The sequence below is a fragment of the Penicillium crustosum genome, assembly GCF_028827405.1.
Source record: "Penicillium crustosum strain IBT 35664 chromosome Unknown utg000005l_segment0_segment0, whole genome shotgun sequence".
NCBI lineage: Eukaryota > Fungi > Ascomycota > Eurotiomycetes > Eurotiales > Aspergillaceae > Penicillium > Penicillium crustosum.
Window position 1 is genome coordinate 1,622,903 of NW_026623126.1, and position 18,057 is coordinate 1,640,959.

At 44.0% G+C, this 18,057-nt stretch overlaps 2 protein-coding genes across 2 annotated transcripts; both read right to left on the minus strand.

Annotated features, from left to right (window-relative positions):
- Positions 1 to 6,776: 6,776 nt before the first annotated feature.
- N7487_011313 (putative C2H2 finger domain protein) lies at positions 6,777 to 7,899 on the minus strand (the record flags this gene model as incomplete). The annotated part of the gene is made up of 4 exons (XM_056879043.1): positions 6,777 to 7,404; positions 7,464 to 7,543; positions 7,602 to 7,793; positions 7,846 to 7,899. The coding sequence occupies 4 exons, from the start codon at positions 7,897 to 7,899 to the stop codon at positions 6,777 to 6,779; spliced, it is 954 nt and encodes a 317-aa protein (XP_056724362.1).
- Positions 7,900 to 14,531: 6,632 nt separating this feature from the next.
- N7487_011314 (M3 family metallopeptidase) lies at positions 14,532 to 16,754 on the minus strand (the record flags this gene model as incomplete). Its single annotated transcript, XM_056879044.1, has 4 exons — positions 14,532 to 14,754; positions 14,785 to 15,262; positions 15,318 to 15,453; positions 15,510 to 16,754. 4 exons carry the CDS (start codon positions 16,752 to 16,754, stop codon positions 14,532 to 14,534), a joined length of 2,082 nt encoding a protein of 693 aa, XP_056724363.1.
- Positions 16,755 to 18,057: the final 1,303 nt, after the last annotated feature.

Sequence of the window (18,057 nt, forward strand, 5' to 3'; positions counted from 1 at the left end):
TATTCAGTCCCGTCCTGATATTACGCGTGAGGATCTACTTGCTGAGGTCGATTATAAGGTTAAAGCGCACTCAATCTGGCGTTTAACCCACGAAATGGGCCTTCGAAAATGGCGGAAGATGAATCGACCCTATCTTACGCCTATTCACGCTGCAAAACGTCTTAATTGGGCCCTTACCTATCGCCACTTTACACCTGAGGACTGGAAAAGGGTCTTTTGGTCGGATGAGACTACAGTTGAACGTGGACAAGGTGCTCGGAAGGAGTGGACTTTTATTCCTCCTAAAGATCAGCTTCAAAATCGGAATTCCGGTATTCAAATGACACTCTCGAAAGGGAAGCAGTCAAAACAGATGTTTTGGGCCTGTTTCTCAGGTGCTCCACGGAAAACTGGCCTTATTCCTCTATACGGAGATCCAAATGCAGAGCGGAAGGGTATTACAAAAGAGGTTATTTATAGTCTCTACCGTGGTATCCTTCCTACCTTACTTGCAAATGAAGATGCTATCTTCCAACATGATAACGCACCTACACACACTGCGTATATAGTTCAAGAACTACTACGCGAGATAGGTGTAAATGTTATGGATTGGCCTCCTTATTCACCTGATTTAAACCCGATTGAGAACCTCTGGGCGTTATTAAAGGCAGATATCTTAAGGCTAAGGCCTTGGTTACGAGAGATGCCTAATAATCAGGAGACCTGGGCCGAGCTAGTAGATGCAGCGCAGTATGCATGGGAGAATCTGACAGTGCACCACTTTGTAAATTTAGCAGAGACTATGCCGCACCGGGTGGAAGAGGTTATTAAATACGAAGGTTGGCATACTAGTTACTAGCTAGTTAGTTAGGTGTTTCTAAATGAGAAGTTTTAAACGGCAGAAAATAAGTGGGGCCTAAGCCTTCCGAGGTACTGGGGTGCAAATACTCATGCAACGCCACTGTACGATTGTAAGTACACCGTACTATGTTGTACACCGGTAACTACATAATTAGTTAACTACTAGGTATTTACGTATATGTACGCTAAGAGCTAGTTAAGACAATTGCGTGACACAGATAAGCAAAAGCAACTGTACTCCGTACAGAGCATAAAAACGAAGATCAACATCGATCTGACTAAACTTTATACAGAGTTCGACATATCCATGGATACCTCAACTGTCCAGGGGAAAGCATATTTGAAACCAACAGCTCTGTCTCGCCCTCAACACCCTTGGATGGCATGCATATTAGCGCGAAAGTGGATTCAAGAACCAGAAATAGGTAACGGTAAGTTGTGGAGTTTAGTGGATGTAAGTCGAATATCCCCTCTTTTTCTCCTGGATGTTGTATCTCCTCGGCATTGATAGCTTCACTTTAAATGCCGCTGATCGATGGAGCTCTTAGGAGCTCCCAAGAGCTGCCAAGAAAAGACGATCCCGGAACGCGATCTAGACCAGGCATTCGTTGGGAGGTGGGGGGAGGGACCACTTGTGGGGTGGGAAGGGAGATCTTTGGTCATATTAGGCTTCATGCTGCGAGACGATACCTCTCAGGGATGACCTTTCCAGATTGGTATAATATATGGTGAAGGTATAAATTCAGATCTGCCATGTGGAAAATGAGAACAATTACAAAGTTTGATGCAAATGTTGCTCCACTACTACTAGTAACCTTGGAATAGCCGAGCGGCAATTATTTGATTCTTTTTTTCTAGTTCTCGGTCTAGTATTGGTTCGAGTATTGGTTCCGTTCTTGTTTTCGAATTTCTCGTTTGAAAGTAAAATTAAAAACAAACGAAACTTTGAAAAAGAAAGTTTGGGATCGGCCTGAGCCGCAACAACACACAGTTTGGTCAAACTAGAATTAGGTGATCGCTCGTATTCAACTTGCCATTTAGAGGGACAACCCCCTCTTTTTTCCCCAAGTCTTCACACATTATACTCTCATAGCAAGGCAACTACTTTGTTTCGGGAATGATTTCGAAGTGAACACATTGGATAGAAATCCCGTGATCTGAGACGTGCGCGTCCTCTGCCCCATCTCACAAAGCTTGTTTCTTGTTTCTTATGTTTCTCCCCGGGAAGATCGGGCTAGTTTCAACGGAAATGGGTCGAAGCGTTGAGGGTTGAGAATTATTACAACGTACAAAAGATTACTGACCCCCGCCACTCTTTTGACGGGCTCCATGACGGGCTCCATCTACCATTCCCAATGTGGATTGTGCAGGTCTTGTCGACAATCGGGGACCACATGGAACCAGAATCTCGTCGGCTAACAGGCGAGGTTTCCAAGAAATTGTCTTTGACAGGTTACATTGTGGATTGCCAAGTATTTCCTTTGAGTTTCCTAGACAATGTGATTCTGCCTATTACATTCCATCGTACGTAACTTAGGTACATCCATACATAATGTACTTATTAGTTATGTATTGTTACCTGTACTGTCCCAAATGAAATACTCCAGGTACCGGGATCCCAGTGGACCTTCGGGAACGGTCCATAGCGCATCTCCGCAATGTCATGTATTTGACAATACAATACCCGCACTTACCAGTCTCTGCGCCGTGTACCCCGGTGCTCCCGAAAGGCCCAAGCTCCTTAAACTCTTCGATATTATACTATTATACTATTATCTTATTATACGAAGTATACAGGCCAGATACTAGTATTTGTAGATCATTAGATATGTCTAGAACGAACTCCTTCGATTCATAGGAACAGGGATGTTCTCTGACAGTACATACCGTATTCCTCTTTGGGAACTGAGTCTTCCTAGTGTCTCGAGATTCTCCATAAAAAGCTCACGTTCTCCACCCCGCGTCAACGCCGGCAAGCTATGCAACGGCGTCTACGGATACGGAGTCCTCCGTTCTCTAGGAAATCGGAACGTAATGTCCTAACTCCGATACTACATGGCTATGTTCCATGCCGTCATTTATGCCGTTTCAGAAACCTCCCACCTTAGGCCAACCTCTAATGCACATCGCCATACACCTGACAGGGGATACACTTACAGGGGACATCCATGACAGATTCCCTACGGAGTAGCCACTTTTCTTTTCACCTGGGGTGTCGTAGCAAATGATCGCTTCGATTATTCACACGAGGAAGTCCTCTGCGGGTCTAGTTCTGGCCCCCTTATAGATCGCCGTTGGAAATATCCCCACACCGACTCTTGGAGCGCGTAGGGATCTCGCATGGGAGCTTATGTACGTACATACGTACATACGTATACTATGCTGTAGATTATAATAAATCAGTGAAATGAGTGTATAGCCGATCAAATCCGAAAGTAGAAATACTTGCGCCTAGATCTTTCAATCCTTGCGATCTTTTTTTTTTTTTTCATTTTCACTTTCTGCTTTAATCCTATTTCTCTCTCGGCTCCGGTATTGCACATGCTGCAACACGGAAATGAACTTAAATTATCACAAGTTTCGAAATTATCTGCAGCTCTGGATATCTCGTATCCCCGATGTTCCCAATCTATGTTTGATTGACTATGGAGTAATTAGCCCCTTAGGTTGTAGACGTCGATAGGGCCAAGAACACCGATGCGACTATAAAGGGGCTTGGCATGGGGGCCGGAAATATCAGCCTCGGTCGCTGGAAGCGAAGCCTCATTTCTCCGAGATCGTGAATCTGCTCTTGATTGTTTTCTTATTCGCTATGTTTTATCGAGATTGGGTCTTTTGCGATCTTAATTAATCTCCTCCATCGGTCCATGTATATACGCGGTGGATATGGAACCAATCACTGTCCGATCTTGTGTTTGGTTTCATATTTTTTCTCCCCTAACACATTCTGATACATTAGCTGGCAAGCGGCTAGATCCTAGTCTCCGAGTCTCCCCAGGGAATCTATAGTCCGATGCGCCCATGAAACTTAGCTGCCCCCATCATACTAGTCTTGAAACTCTACAGAAGCGGAGGCGTGACAAGACCAATTGACCAGAGTCATTTTAGTGGAGATCATCGCCTGAGGTCTGTACTTTTTTGTATTCTATATTCAGTAGAGGAAAATCACTATCTACGGAGTACAACATCCTATATTACGTGGGGGCTCGAAGGTTGGCACTATGGCATACGCCACTTTAGGTCTTAATATATCGATTGGAGGGAGATAAAAATAGTATAAATAGGAACGGTCTAATTGAAATCTCCGATAGGAAGAAAACGAAATGAGCAAAAGATGAAGCGAAATGAACACACACTCGAGGAACCTTGTTAACCCTCAACGATTGGAGGTATCAAACCCCATTTTCAAGGCTAACGCATAACGCCCAGTTACACACAATTTGTGACTTGCATGTGGGGGGGAGGGGAGGAGAAGGAGAGAGACCCATAAAAAAACCTTCTACGGAATACTCTCAGCCCGGACTATCGATATTGTACTATATAGCACATGAATCACCGAGGTTCACAAAGTATGAGTCTTTTGTGCCCACTTATAGTGCGCAGGTACATACTGTGTGATATTGAGATCCCAGTCTGCTGGGAGAAGAAAAAAGCCCCGAATGGCACCGACAGCCCGGGTCTTCCGAGGTGTGCTCCGTACTGCAAAATAAATTGGTGATCCTTCTGGAGACGGGATCTACCGGCCCTTTCACATATTCCACATTCACCGGGGTTCTGACTCTCCACTCTTGACGGGTTTGGCAATCACCCCCCCTGTATGGATCTGCGTGGAAACTTAGCGGTGCAGGTCTGGCCGCAAGTCCGGAGACTCCGCGTTGAGTACTCTCTGTATATACTTTTTTTGAATGTACTTTGTAGTTAGGGAAAGATATCCCCGTGAAATAGATCGGTCGAGAACGAAGTAAAAGACGTAAAAAAGATACAACCAAAATCAATTTCACAGAAGATCATAGTCTCTCTTTTCCTTCTCAAATCGGAAACGGTATCCGCTTGTAGTTTAATAACCTTACAATAGCTTTACAACCCAAAAAGAAAACCGGTTTTGCGCTGCAGATGTTAGTTAAATAGATATGTTTCGATATTTTACACTCTGTTGACAATCGGGTATATCTTCCCTCAGTTCAATTTTTTTTTTCCTTTCTTTTTTCTTTTTTACGATTTGATTTGAAATGTTTGAATTCAAACTACCTTATCCAGGAATATTCCATTTTCATTGGTCAGTTCGTATATATTCATAAAAGAATCTCAACAGGTGCCTTGTACCTTTGCAACCCGTATACATAATTAAACAAACCTACACAAACACCCTAGCTGGCGTAGTGTCTCACAAAGTTCTCGAGAAGCGGCAAACCCTTGACTTAAAAAAAGAAGAGAAAAATTTTTCTGTTTGCCACAAGGCCCTTCCAGGGCTATGTACATTAGCCCGAGTATTCCGGTGCCCCCACGGAGCTGAGAGACTTGTGGTGTTTGATTTGCTACTAGTGGCGATATGTTTTAGCCGGAGTGCAACCTTGGGAAGATTCCTACTACCTTAGATCAACGGTTACTCAATATGTAAAACAGGAAGCTAGTCTGTATTGGAGGATTAACCTGGTAGAGATCCTTACGGGGATGGTCTACTAGGATTTGTCTACTCCGTATGCAACTAGGCCATGTATGTTTAGGAAAAAAAAAAAAACCAAATTGCTGTTGCATTCGGGAACTCGGGAAGAGAAGGCGAAAAGAATCCTTGCCCGAATGAATTCTGAATTCTGAATTCTAATTAGTATGGTTTAAGGGGAGGGGAACTGTCAGACAAACAGCCCTGGAGAACAGGTTCGGTGAATAATCAGGAGATGGGGAAATAAGTTATGCATCTAAATTAGTAAATAATTGGCCTCTTCAAACTGTCAGTAATCTGAAGCCCAAATGAATTATTAATAATGAATATATACCATTCTACCAAGGCAAACGAGAACGAGCGCGATTTTTTTTTAGAAAAAAATGTTGTCTTTGTTAGCGAGACAGGGTTGCGCTCTTGGCCCTTGGCCCTTGGCTTTCCGAGGGGGTTGGAAATCCGAGGAATAAGGCAATGGGGCCACCGCGTGTAAATGGGGAAAAAAATAATTATGACTTATGGAAAATGTGGAAAATGAAAAGCCACGAGTCATGTATGCCAATATATGCCATGCAATTTATTTATTCTCGGGCATGCCAAACTAGGCATGGTATGACATTCCTGAACTAGCTCGACTCTAAACTAGCCCGAGTATGATAATGCCCAGACCCAGAAGGTGAGATAATACGGGAAAGTAAATAAGATGTACTCCATAGAAAGGATTCTACCCAAAGGCTAGGTCTTTAATGGACCCAATGAGAGTGGGGTTTCCATCGCAGTAATATTATGGGAAACACTAGCTTCTGCCGATATATCGTGGGCAATATCGGAACGATCGTCTCGGTAAAGAAATTCTTCGGAATCTGATGGGTGAAAATTGACGAACAATACACGCAGAGATAGGGAATATAGCTTGAAAAGGGAATTGACAAGAGATAGAGAGAAAGAGAGAGAAAAAGAGAAAATCACATCCCATGTTCAGGTATCAAGTAAAAGATTCGCCAAGGGAAACACCTTTGCCTCCGTTTAAAATGACAATATATAGATAAGAATAACATAATATCGCGAGGGGGAATCCATAATAAGAGCGCCCAGAAACCTAGAAATGGAGCAGAGATAGGAAAGAGAAAATATAAAAACCACGAGAAACAAAAAAGACAATATGCGAATCCCTGATTTGCAATTCAAAAAAAGGAAGAAAAAGGAACCGGAGAGAGCAGGGAAGTCGTAACGGGCATTAAACACGCATTAGATCCATAAATCTAGGTGTAATCTCCTCTTAGCCTACTCCCAGAAAACCCCAGTCAGTCCCCTCCGCTTGGTTCAAGAGACGGGAGCCTGGGGGTTTGTACGCATAGTTTGGGTGGTATGAAACCATCATTGGTTGTTCAGGTGGTAGTTGGTGGCCTTGAAAAGACGGGTGTTGGTATTGTTCTGGGAGGTAGTTCGTGCGTGGGCTTGTATCATAACGCTGTTGCATCATCTGTAGGTATTGTTGGTGCTGCTGTTGCTGTTGCTGCTGTTGTTGTTGCTGTTGCTGTTGCTGCTGTTGCTGCGGAATTTGGTGTGCATGCGCATGGTGTTGTGGGTGTGGCTGCTGAGCGAGTGGGATGTTTACCGGTGAAGTCACAGGTACGTTCTGCGGTACGATCGGAGGAGCAGCTTCGTGAACCGGCACGGAGCCCATCGGTACACTCTGGGGTGAGTAAAATTCATGACTGGGTGTCGCCGATTGCGCGTAATAAGGTTGTTGGGTGAGCATGTACTGCTCACCCGGGACCGTGACTGATATGGGTGTTTGGTGGTAAGAGTGCTCGGAGGTCGCATCTTCTGAGGATGGTCGGGTCATGCTCCCTGGAGGGTGGGAGCGGTGTTGGTGTTTGGTGAGAGTGGTCTTGCGACAAAAACTGCAGTTTCAACAAGACAATTAGATGGTGCTTTGACCATTTCCACCCAAAGTACTTACCTCCGTTCGCATGTAGGCTCGTGGCAGATGTATGGCCGCTTGCCAGTGTGGATTCGGCGATGGCGGGCCAAACTCGATGACTATGAGCGTTTAGTAAATGCGCAAACCTTCCCAAATGCGAGAGAAAAATGTGCTTACGTCTGAGAATGCCTTTTGACAGCCTTCATGGTCACAAACATGGGGCTTTTCGCCCGTGTGGGTCCTCGAGTGTACGGTCAAGGCACTGCGCTGAATGAAGCTCTTGTTGCAGTCCTTTACGGTGCAATGATACGGCCGCTCATTGGTGTGGATGCGATAATGGCGACAGAGATCTGACTTGCGATTGAAAGACTACAAAATCGCGGGTTAGACGAAACCAAATAGAAAGAGCGGTAGTACCCACCTTTCCACAATGCTCCCATGAGCAGTTAAAGTCGCGCCCACTGCCTGGAGCCATGATGGGGATCTGAGAGCAACAGACGATGGACTTGAAGGAACAGAAAATAGACAAAGGGGGAAAGAGGGGAAAGAACGTAAGCGCATATGCGATCGCAGACGAGCTTGAAATAAATGGAGGGGGAAAAGAAAAATAGATCCTGGTCAGGCTGGATAGGTAGCCGGGATGTTGCGAATGCAGAGCATAATATAAGAGGGGACGAAAGTGATATACGATAAAAGATCAAAAAGATAAAGAAGAGGGGGAGCCTCAAGTATTAAAAAGAGTATTTTAATGTTAAGAACCCATTTGGTGAAGGGGGAAAAAACGGCGCGGATGGGACCGTAGAAGAGATGATTATTTTATTTTGATATTTTTAGTTATTATTTTATTATTATTTATATATATTTTTATTATTATTTATATATTATGTATATATTATATATTATATTATTATATTTATATATTTTTTTTTTATCGAAGGTACCAGGTACCACCCTCATTTTGTACTGATATTGTACTGATGTATTCCCAGGATCATATACTAACACACCTATCAGAGACATTCGAAAGAAATATCACATATCACTGCTTACCTTGACTATTCCCATTTCTTTCCCTTTTCCTGATTTTCTCTTTCTATCCTCTAGTTTTGTTATACAAAGGGAATCTTGTCTCAACTTTTCCCAGTAGAAACAGTGTCCCACATCGGAAAACCGTCCGATACATGTAGAGGTAATTTATTTTTTAGTTGTAGGTATGCTACAACTAACTGTTAACGCGTGAAAGTGAAAATCCATGGTAAATTGCGATAGCCCAGTGAAAAATAGAAACCCCCACATTACCGGCTTATTTACCAAATGCTCCACCTAGGCCCGAATGACAAGACATGCTAGACTGGACCGGGCATGGAATGATACCGTATATAATACCCTGTATGTGACCGTATCTAAAATAAACTTCCCAGTTTCTTGGCCCCTTTAATAATGATAGCTCTTCCCAGAGCCCAAGGTTGGAATCCTCAACTATATACCTTCTCGTTGAAGGCGGGGAACTATTAAGTCTATACCATAAGATGTATACTGTACACATATTGAGTTTCAGGGTCCCTAAAGGGGTAGTGCCAAGTAGGAGAGATGGGCGGGTTTGTGTGAATGAGATCATACATAGTACGGAGTACATAGTACCATTCTCGCCCGCAGGAAAAGCCATGGGGGGCCGCACTCGGGAATTCGTCCATTCAAAGACTCTGAAATAACGACTTACACAATTAAGCTAAGCCAATTTCCCAAGGGTTAGCCGCGGCCGAACTACTCCGATCTAGTTTTTTTCAAATGAGAGAAGGGTAAGGTCACTAACGCTAAGAACGATCTTCTCCGGGTAGTAAACGGATTGGTAGTGCAGAACTGGATAACTAATTTCCCCCGAGAGGGTCTAGAAGTGCCCCATTAATATCCGCGTCTCCATAAACAAAAGGGGAAAGTACAAAAAAGGGAAAGAGATATGGCATACATCGTAAAACCTGGAGTACCTTCTAATTTTTTTTAATCCTCCCCGACAATAAGAAGCAAAGCGGTTAATAGGAGAAAAAAATGAAAATGAAAATGAAAATGACTGCAAGGGATGACTTATGACGCGGCATCTGCACCAACGGCAATAATTCGGAGTGTTCCATCCCGGATGGATCAGGTACCCCAGCTCTTCCGCTTGTCCACCCCCGAACAACACCAAGGCTTCGGGTCCCATTTCCTTAAGGTTGGGGCTGTTCCCGTCTCTCCACTTGTTTTAGAATTGTATAGATGGGAAATGGTGTTGATTCCCGGATATTTCACTTTCACATTCAGGGTCTCAAATAATCCCTCAAGGCGCATATAGACTTTGTAATATACCACCCTATCCCTGATAGATAGAGTGTCACATCCCTGATGAACAAGGGATTACCTACTCTCTTCACCGTACTCCGTACTCCCCCCGTATAGCGCACATCAATCATTATAATTGCTTTTTTTTAACCGTAGTCGGGTCAATCACTTGGCTTCAACGACTTCCTGGCGCCACACTCAAAAAGTCCGTTGTAGACCAGAAACAGAAGGCTGTTACGGAATCGCTTGGCTCATTATCCACAGTCTTGGCTCTAAAATCCCGGTGGCAAAACCATGTGTCTTGATGTTCGAACAAGATAGCCTCTATTACCTCATCACAAGGTACATCGGGTAGCCTCGGTTGGCTCGGGATATCTCGATTGCCAGTCGATAGACCCAAGTTGTCGCAAGAAGCTTCGATCTTCGCGAAAAGCATGTGCTGAGGATCATAGACGGAATACCACATATGTCAGAGGTTAGATCTCTCCGCTTGAAAAGGAAAGTAGGCTGAAACACAAATAGAACCTGAGGCGTTCTGGTGGTAAATGCTCCTGAACGTGGCAACCCACTCGCAGTCATCTTAACAGTGGTGATCTTCTGACCCTACAACCTTATTATGTACGCCGGAAGAATGGCTGACGCTTTGTGGCTTTCTTGTTTTTTCTCCTTCCCTTTGTTGCTCTCTTTGTTATGATCGACAAGCCATTTACACAGTCCCAACGACTTTGGTATGGAGTACGGAGTACGCCGTAAACCTCTGCCTAATCGTGTGGCGTAGATTTATCGTAGATTAACTGGGCAAAGAGAACCTTGGAAGTAGATCCCATTCAAATAACCAATAGTTCTACGTTCATGATATATCCGGCTCTTGATGATGCACGCAGTGTACGAGGCAAGACCATGTGTGGGTTGGAAGACCCACATGAATTCCCTATTAGGGGCGATGGATGCAGCCCACCTCAGCCATTGAGGTAATCGGACATGATCTAGCACGGAATCAGAAATATAATACCTGTAACCAAAAAAAAGGGCCTAAAAGACGAATGTAGATGAAGTCCAAGAAAGGCTACTGTACTCCGTATATTGTATAGTGTCCAGTTTGCACAGCCCATCATTTCCGACCTCAAAGGGTCCAGACTCGCAGACGCGCTCGTGTTGACGCTACGAAACTTAGAAAAGAAATCACATTCAAACAAAAAAAAAAAGAAAAAAAAAAAAGAAAGCGCCTAAAGTCTCCGTCGATCAGCACCTAAGAGATAACCTGCGACTATCATTGACCTCCCTAATCGGTTCTGTAGATGCACGCTAGATGAAACGGTAATCACTTGGCTACAAGATATGCGTAGGTCGATCAGGTAGGTACGGTACAGCATGCATGCTTTGCTTAAGGCACATATGCATATTTACATATTGCTGCGAAGCAGGGTGCGGCTGGTGAGCTTGACGCGGAGAGAGAAAATCGAAAAACCGGTGTGCTTTGCATACGAAAAAGAAATGAGGCGTCAGTCAAAATACACCCATGAGCCTGGTCTTCGGATACTTTGTTTTTGTGTGCAGACTAGTTTTATTTGTGGGGATGGCTTCTGGGTAGGGATTGATTTATTTCGTGGGGGCCATGTCATATTTGGATATTATCGAAAACAAAGGTCTACCAGCTTCGGAATAAGCAAGATGCACGTAGGAGAAAGGAAGTTGAAAGCCGTTCAAAAGCTATTTCGAAGCTGCATGAGCATCACGCAAGGACAATGGCTTTTCACGAGGGTTAGAGTTCGATGAGAGATTTTTTTTCTCTTACTCTTTCCCTCGGCTGTGAGTTGCTGATCCAAGAAGCTCTGACTACCCCGCATTTCATTTCATCTTGGCGATTGAGAGATAATATGACGCTGTTGGTGAGCTCCTCTGATTTGACCTATGCAAGGTGGCTGACCCCCCCCCTCTTTGGGCTGGTTGCTAAGCCGCTTACAGTGTTGGTAATTTGTAGGTAATGGGTTGTATACGAGAGAAATGTTATTGATGTACCTTGTACTCCGTACAATGCAAATGAAAAGGGATCTACAAGATCGGAAATATCTCACAATGTCGATCATCTATAACTACCATGTGAAGGGTATGTTGTACATACAACATAAAATAATACACTGGGATAAACGTACCAACATGAGCTCCCAAATAAATTCTCCTCATGGCCCCAGAAGCCACTAAATTAATCTCCGACGCGCGCATGGCGACGCACTAATGGGAGAAGCTCAGGCTGCTATCCCCCACTTGGGTAACCAGGAAGCTACAACATAAGCAGTTAGGTGGATTCTGCCTAAGCAATCTGGCTATTAACTCCGCGGGCTTTTCCACCAAGAAGAGACGGCATGAATGTGACACGACTTATCGTGATTTTAAGGAACGGTTGATGATCGATGGTGATAATGCCCCCGATAAGATCAACAGACTGGAGATAAATCCTCGAATTACCTGTCCTCCTCCGCATTCTCTCGCTTGCGTTGCGTGAAAGTCGGTCAACACTCGGGGTTTGGTCTTCCTATCAGCGCTAAATGATAACTAACCAGCCAGGATGTTGGAACTAAGGGTGAACAGCCACCAATTGACCCCTTGCAGGGATTTTGACTCCAGTTTCGAAGTTAGAAACCAAATGTTGGTTCTGAAAGCTAACCGTGTAAGCGAGATAGATGGAAAGAATGTGATCACATCATCAAAAAAAATCAAAAATCAAAAAAACAAAACTTAACGTAAGCCCCTATCACAGCTGACAGCAACGTTAGTATGAATTTGGTACGCCTCCTTACTGAAAACACGGGGTCTCTTGCCATAAAAGACACAATCTCCGAGCTCCTGACTCTTATCAAACGCGATGTAAATATAGAAGAGAGATATCGGGACCAGAACATGACGGGATCTAAGTTAATTTCGTTCATCCCCCGCAAAAAAAAAAAAGTAAAAATTCCCGCACCTTTCTCCCGATTTCTGTTACAAGGGGCCCCCTTGATACACTTAAAACGGGAAAACATCGGTTCCTTTACTTCGTGCAATCACCGTCCCATATTACTTTCAAACAAGCCCGGTGGAGCCCAGAGGAGAACCAAAACCCGAGGGCTGAGGTATAGCGGCAAGAGGGCTTGGCATCTTTCCAAAGCGATGTACATCATCCTTGCCAGTCATCTGATGTAGAACGACATCGTCTTAATCGAGGGGAAAGAACCTTACCGATTCGAGAAAATGACGTTCTCAATGAGAATGGCGTGAATTCCCTTTGTAGGACCGTCTCGGCCGTCGGGTACGCATGCACGCCTTGCTGCAGCTAACGTGGTAGTATGGAGTATTTTCGATAGCGTGGCTTTATATCTTGCTTGGAATGTGGATGTGCATTTTCCTTGGTTTGAGATACAGTGCTGTGGGTGCACTTGAGTTATGGTGCGATGTTGTAGGGGAGAGTGAGATGGCCTGACGTCCAGACGAAGGGCATATTATGTCCACGGGTGTTGTGTGATGGTTTATCAAACGTGATTTTACAGTTGTAACTCCCGAGGTCAGGTTAGTTATGTAACTATATATGGAGTCCACGGGTAGGTGTACCCAAATCCACACATATACGCTGTCCGAGTAAAATTGAGCACGCCCCTTGTGGAGGGGTTCCAAGGTCCACGGGTGTCTAGGTGCGTGTTAGATAAGCAGACTGGCCCGCTTCTAAGGCTGATCGGGCCGGGGCCCGACTCCAGGTCGGGACAATGCCGACCTCGGGAGGTCATCACCCGGTCAGCACTATTACATAAGCACAAGGTTGGAATCCTTCGAGTAGAGATGGACCTTCCCAGACTCAGGTTATTTCCCACCTAGGTGTGTTAATCATCCTCGAGTGTTCTCTCTAATGCATAAAGAAAGAACTATACAATAGGAAGACAAAGGGAAAGACAGGAGAAGTAGGGTCTAATAACGTGCGACATGAACATACGTAACACGTCGATCTCGCGAAATATGCTCATGAATTCCTTTGGCCGTTCGTGTTCAAGAAGATTGTAGATAATTTTTACCTTACTACAAACTCTTAAGTTAGTAAATGTGCCCCTGTCAATGTATATTCCGTTCACCAAGCCAACGAACACGATACACGAGTTCACGAATAAGGAAAAGGAAATTTGAGGTATAGCACCCATTGAGAGGCATTGTTCACTTTCCTTTTTTCCTCTCAAGAATATTAACCGGGCAATCACGTTAAAGTTATCATCTCCAAACAAAGTGAAATTGTATAGGACAATGGACACTCAATGGCAATACAATTATACACTGGCCTAGATGGCGTTTGCCAATCGAGTTATGAAACTTTCCAAAATAGTATAGTATTTCCCTTGGGCTTTGATATACCTAGGGGAATTATTTGATTTGTTTAGAACTGAACCGCTTGATATTCGCAATTATGATTCCAAGGCGCGAATTTCGTATTACAACCAGGAATGGGATATAATGTGAGATATCTAATATTGAAACTATGGAAACAGAGGGATTTTATATGACAGGAATCATTCGAGGCATGGGTACCTTATGGTGAAATTGGTTCATGGATTGAACTGAGAAAGAGAGAGAGAGAAAGAGAGAGAGAGAGAGAGAGAGAGAGAGAGAGAGAGAGAGAGAGAGAGAGAGAGAGAGAGAGAGAGAGAGAGAGAGAGAGAAAGAAAGGTGTCAATTATGGAGAGGAGCAGAGCCGTCCTATCTGCTCAAGGCAAGAAGTTTCCCTCAACAGCGGCTCAATGCAGTACTCGGCTCTATGTTTCTCAACACAATCCTTCATTCATGAGCACCGATATCTCGAAGATATGGGTCAAGTGTAGGCGACCTCCCCAATAATGTCTCAAGGGCCATCATCTCATTATGACTTCCTCCGGGTGCTAGTATCATTTTTCGGTATCGGAGGCCAGCATCACAGCTCATTGGATTTGAGTGAAAATTGGAAAACCAAAGGTCAGCCGCTAGTATACGGGTGCTAGAAGATGAGTTAACAGCCAGGATACTTCTCTATATAAATGGCGGTAAAACATACTAGAGATAGGAATAATAGTTTGCTTCTTGGCCCCACATATAATGTGAAGTAGTAACATGTCCATTCCCCCAGTCTATCCTATTCTCAGGGCCCTGTAGAAGTGTCATTTTCTGCAGGAGCGAGTTATAAATTTCGCCAGTATGGATTGACTGAATAAGATGGTGGGAACTAGGGCAGTGGATTTGCATGTCGAATTTGCTGAATGCAAGTTGCCTGAGAGTGAGAATCCCTTGATTGACCTTTTTAGCTGCAATGAGGCTGCGGACCAGATTTTCCGGGATCTCCTTAGGAGGCTGCACAAGAGTAGAAGGCCATTGTTTGTCAGAGACGTAGGAATAGTGGCAACTAAGCATCTGGAGACATTCAGGGACCCAACACCAATATTCTAGCAATTGGCTGGGAGCCTCAACGAAATCTGCAACTGTTCGATGTCCGTGGAACATAGCATAATTGGATCTTCCGAGGAGATCATGTATGCCTTTTCCAGTATTAGTATGTATAAATTCAACATTTCTAATATTAATTTCGCTTACCGTGACCTAACTCATGGAAAATCGTAATTAATTCTCGATGCTGTAGAAGAGCCGGCTTCTCTAACGATGGTTGTGAGACATTGCATACCAATGCGGTGGCAACCGGGTGCTTCTGTTTTTCGACGGAGAAGTAAGACTTGAAGTAATGTGTTAATGACTTTTTCCCTGATATAGTTTCACCTAGGCACGAACAGGATAGATGTTAAAATTGGCTGCATGGTTGTACTTGCCCTCTCGAGGGTAGATATCAAGGTAAAGAAATCCCAGAAAAGCCGATTGTTCATCTCTCACACTAAAGACTCGAACGTCGGAATGCCAAATCTGCTCCTTAGTGACTTCAACGGGTGCGATTGACAGGCTAAAAATTGTTTCAAAGACCTTCAGCATTCCTCGAATTGTGATCTCTGTGGGGAAGTACTCCGCAATCAGCTCATGATTGGTATCGTACTTTTCTCGTAGTAAACGATCATGGTAGTAGTCGAAATCCCAGAGATAAAGGGAACAGGAAGAGTGGTCCCCATCTTTTCCATCTCCTTTTTTAAGGCGCTGTAACGTTCCTAACTCCTTCTGCGCAAGGGGCTGCAAGTGATTGTAAAGTTCATCCAGTAATTGGTCAACATCGTGGGGGGATTTAATCATCTTATGCCTTGATTTCTGCGCTGCAAATGATGAAAATCCAAGCAAACGGGCCAATTCATCCCGAAGGATAACTGCCTCGTTAAATATTTCAAGATTCTCTGGGAAGATATTTTGGCTCCGAAGAAATACCTCTTTTCGTGTCTCAGCGATATGACACCGAGTCAATACCATAGTGATATCTGGCTTCTTAAGCTTGATACCAATTTGGCTAGTCGAGGAATGTTTAGGTAGTGCTTGCAGGCTTTCTGTGGCTATCCCTTTTAGCTCATAGTGGTCTTTCCACACATAGCCAGGGTCAGAGCTAAGATTCTCCATAAATTCAACTCGAAGCTCAATGAGACGATTTGAGATCCAAAGGAATCGGTCCCGCTTATCCCCTTCAAGATCAAGCCCATTTTCCATAAACATGGAGTGAATCATGTTGAGAAGTTTTTGGTCTTCGCTTTTAGTATCGACGTAGTTTTTGTAAACAGCGTTCACTAAGGCAAAAAGAGACGGTGTTTGGAAAATACCCAGGTATGCTTTATCTACCATATTCACAGCCGCTGACGATGCGTTACGCATTTCAGACGAAGGGGAAACTGCTTGGAAAAGGGCTAGGTATTGAACCTTTCCTTTGACCTCGTTGTCAATATCTGCCAGCGGGAGAAGAGTATTCTCAAATGTTGCGTCTTGCGGCGAAACATGGTTAACCAGGTCATTCGCAGCTTGTCGTACTTGGTTCACCAAGTCTGTCGCAATATCCAGCAGTGTGGACGGGCTGAGATTGAAAGTAGGTAGTTCGGGAAGTGTTGCCATTTTCGAAAAGGTCAAAGTGGCCTAGGCTTGAAAAGATTCCAGTTTTCTTATTTTTGGTACTGGCAGGGAGAGATAAATGTAGTCGATGGAAATGAAAAGAGCTAGAAAGAGACCTGCCAGCAAGATCAATTTTAATAGAGACGGCACAATGATCGGTTTGGGGGAAGGGAAGGTGGAGTGCTCACTGGTGGGTGGGGTCAGACAAAGAGCACTCGAAGGATTTCGATGATGTACTGTGACAGAAGTGATACTCCAAAACGGTATTGATTCGCTCACACAGGCAGTTGTATAATTACAGCCCCTAAAAGCACAATCGTTGGAATTAATCTTAGAAGCATACAACGGAGATAAACCAGCGTCTGCAGCTAACACAAGGCTATCAATGCAGGGGCCAAATGCAGTGCACGGTGTCTCTGTCTCAGTTTCGCTTCGTGCGTTAGTATGAAATTACTGGTGGCTTTGGTCAGTTGCAGCATCCATTCCAAGAGCCATAAACCCGGACTGATATCATGTAGAATGTTGTAGCCTACCACAACTGTTGTCACTCCAGGTTGTCATTACTATTGAGTGTCTGGTCTCACGTTACAAAGATGGTATTCAAGAACACTCCCCTTCATCAAATCAACTATCGGCGTCCTTTTATTAATGAAAAATTATAACAGAGCAAATGGATGCAGTATGCCTAGGAGTATGTATCTGTCCCATATGATGTCTCAGGCACTCAGAGATTGTCGAGGCCAATAACGTTAGGTTCTACTATGTTTGTTTGATTTGTCTTTATTATTAGGCATATAATATTACCCCTAGTATAAATTGCCGGAAATAAAATAGGGGAATAACACACCAGAGTTGACAGAGATCAGGCATCCAACATATTAATAACTATTCTTATCTTATTTTTCCAGATGTGGAAATATAGTACCTCGAAGACAAAAATGCGGTTATAATATCATTGGTTGGTTGGTTCGATATATTATTGTTTCGTGTCGCAACATCCCGACTAGACCCTAAAGCATCTGTCACTAAGACAACATCCTGGAACAATGTATCCTGCGGCCGATCTTCCTGTGATTTGTATGGTCCTATGATGGGAAATGACTTGGAACACTTGGTCCAGATATTCATCCCGTATTTGACTCCCGAATGAACAGGTAAGCCGGCATGGAATGTCCGTTCATCGCCCGTTCCATTACTGGCATGTGTTAGGGTGTGCGATCACGTGACCTTGTGTCCCAGGACTGGAGGTTAGATAGTTCTCTCTCTGTTCCTTTCTCCTCTTTTCCTCCGAGTCAGTCAAGTCAGT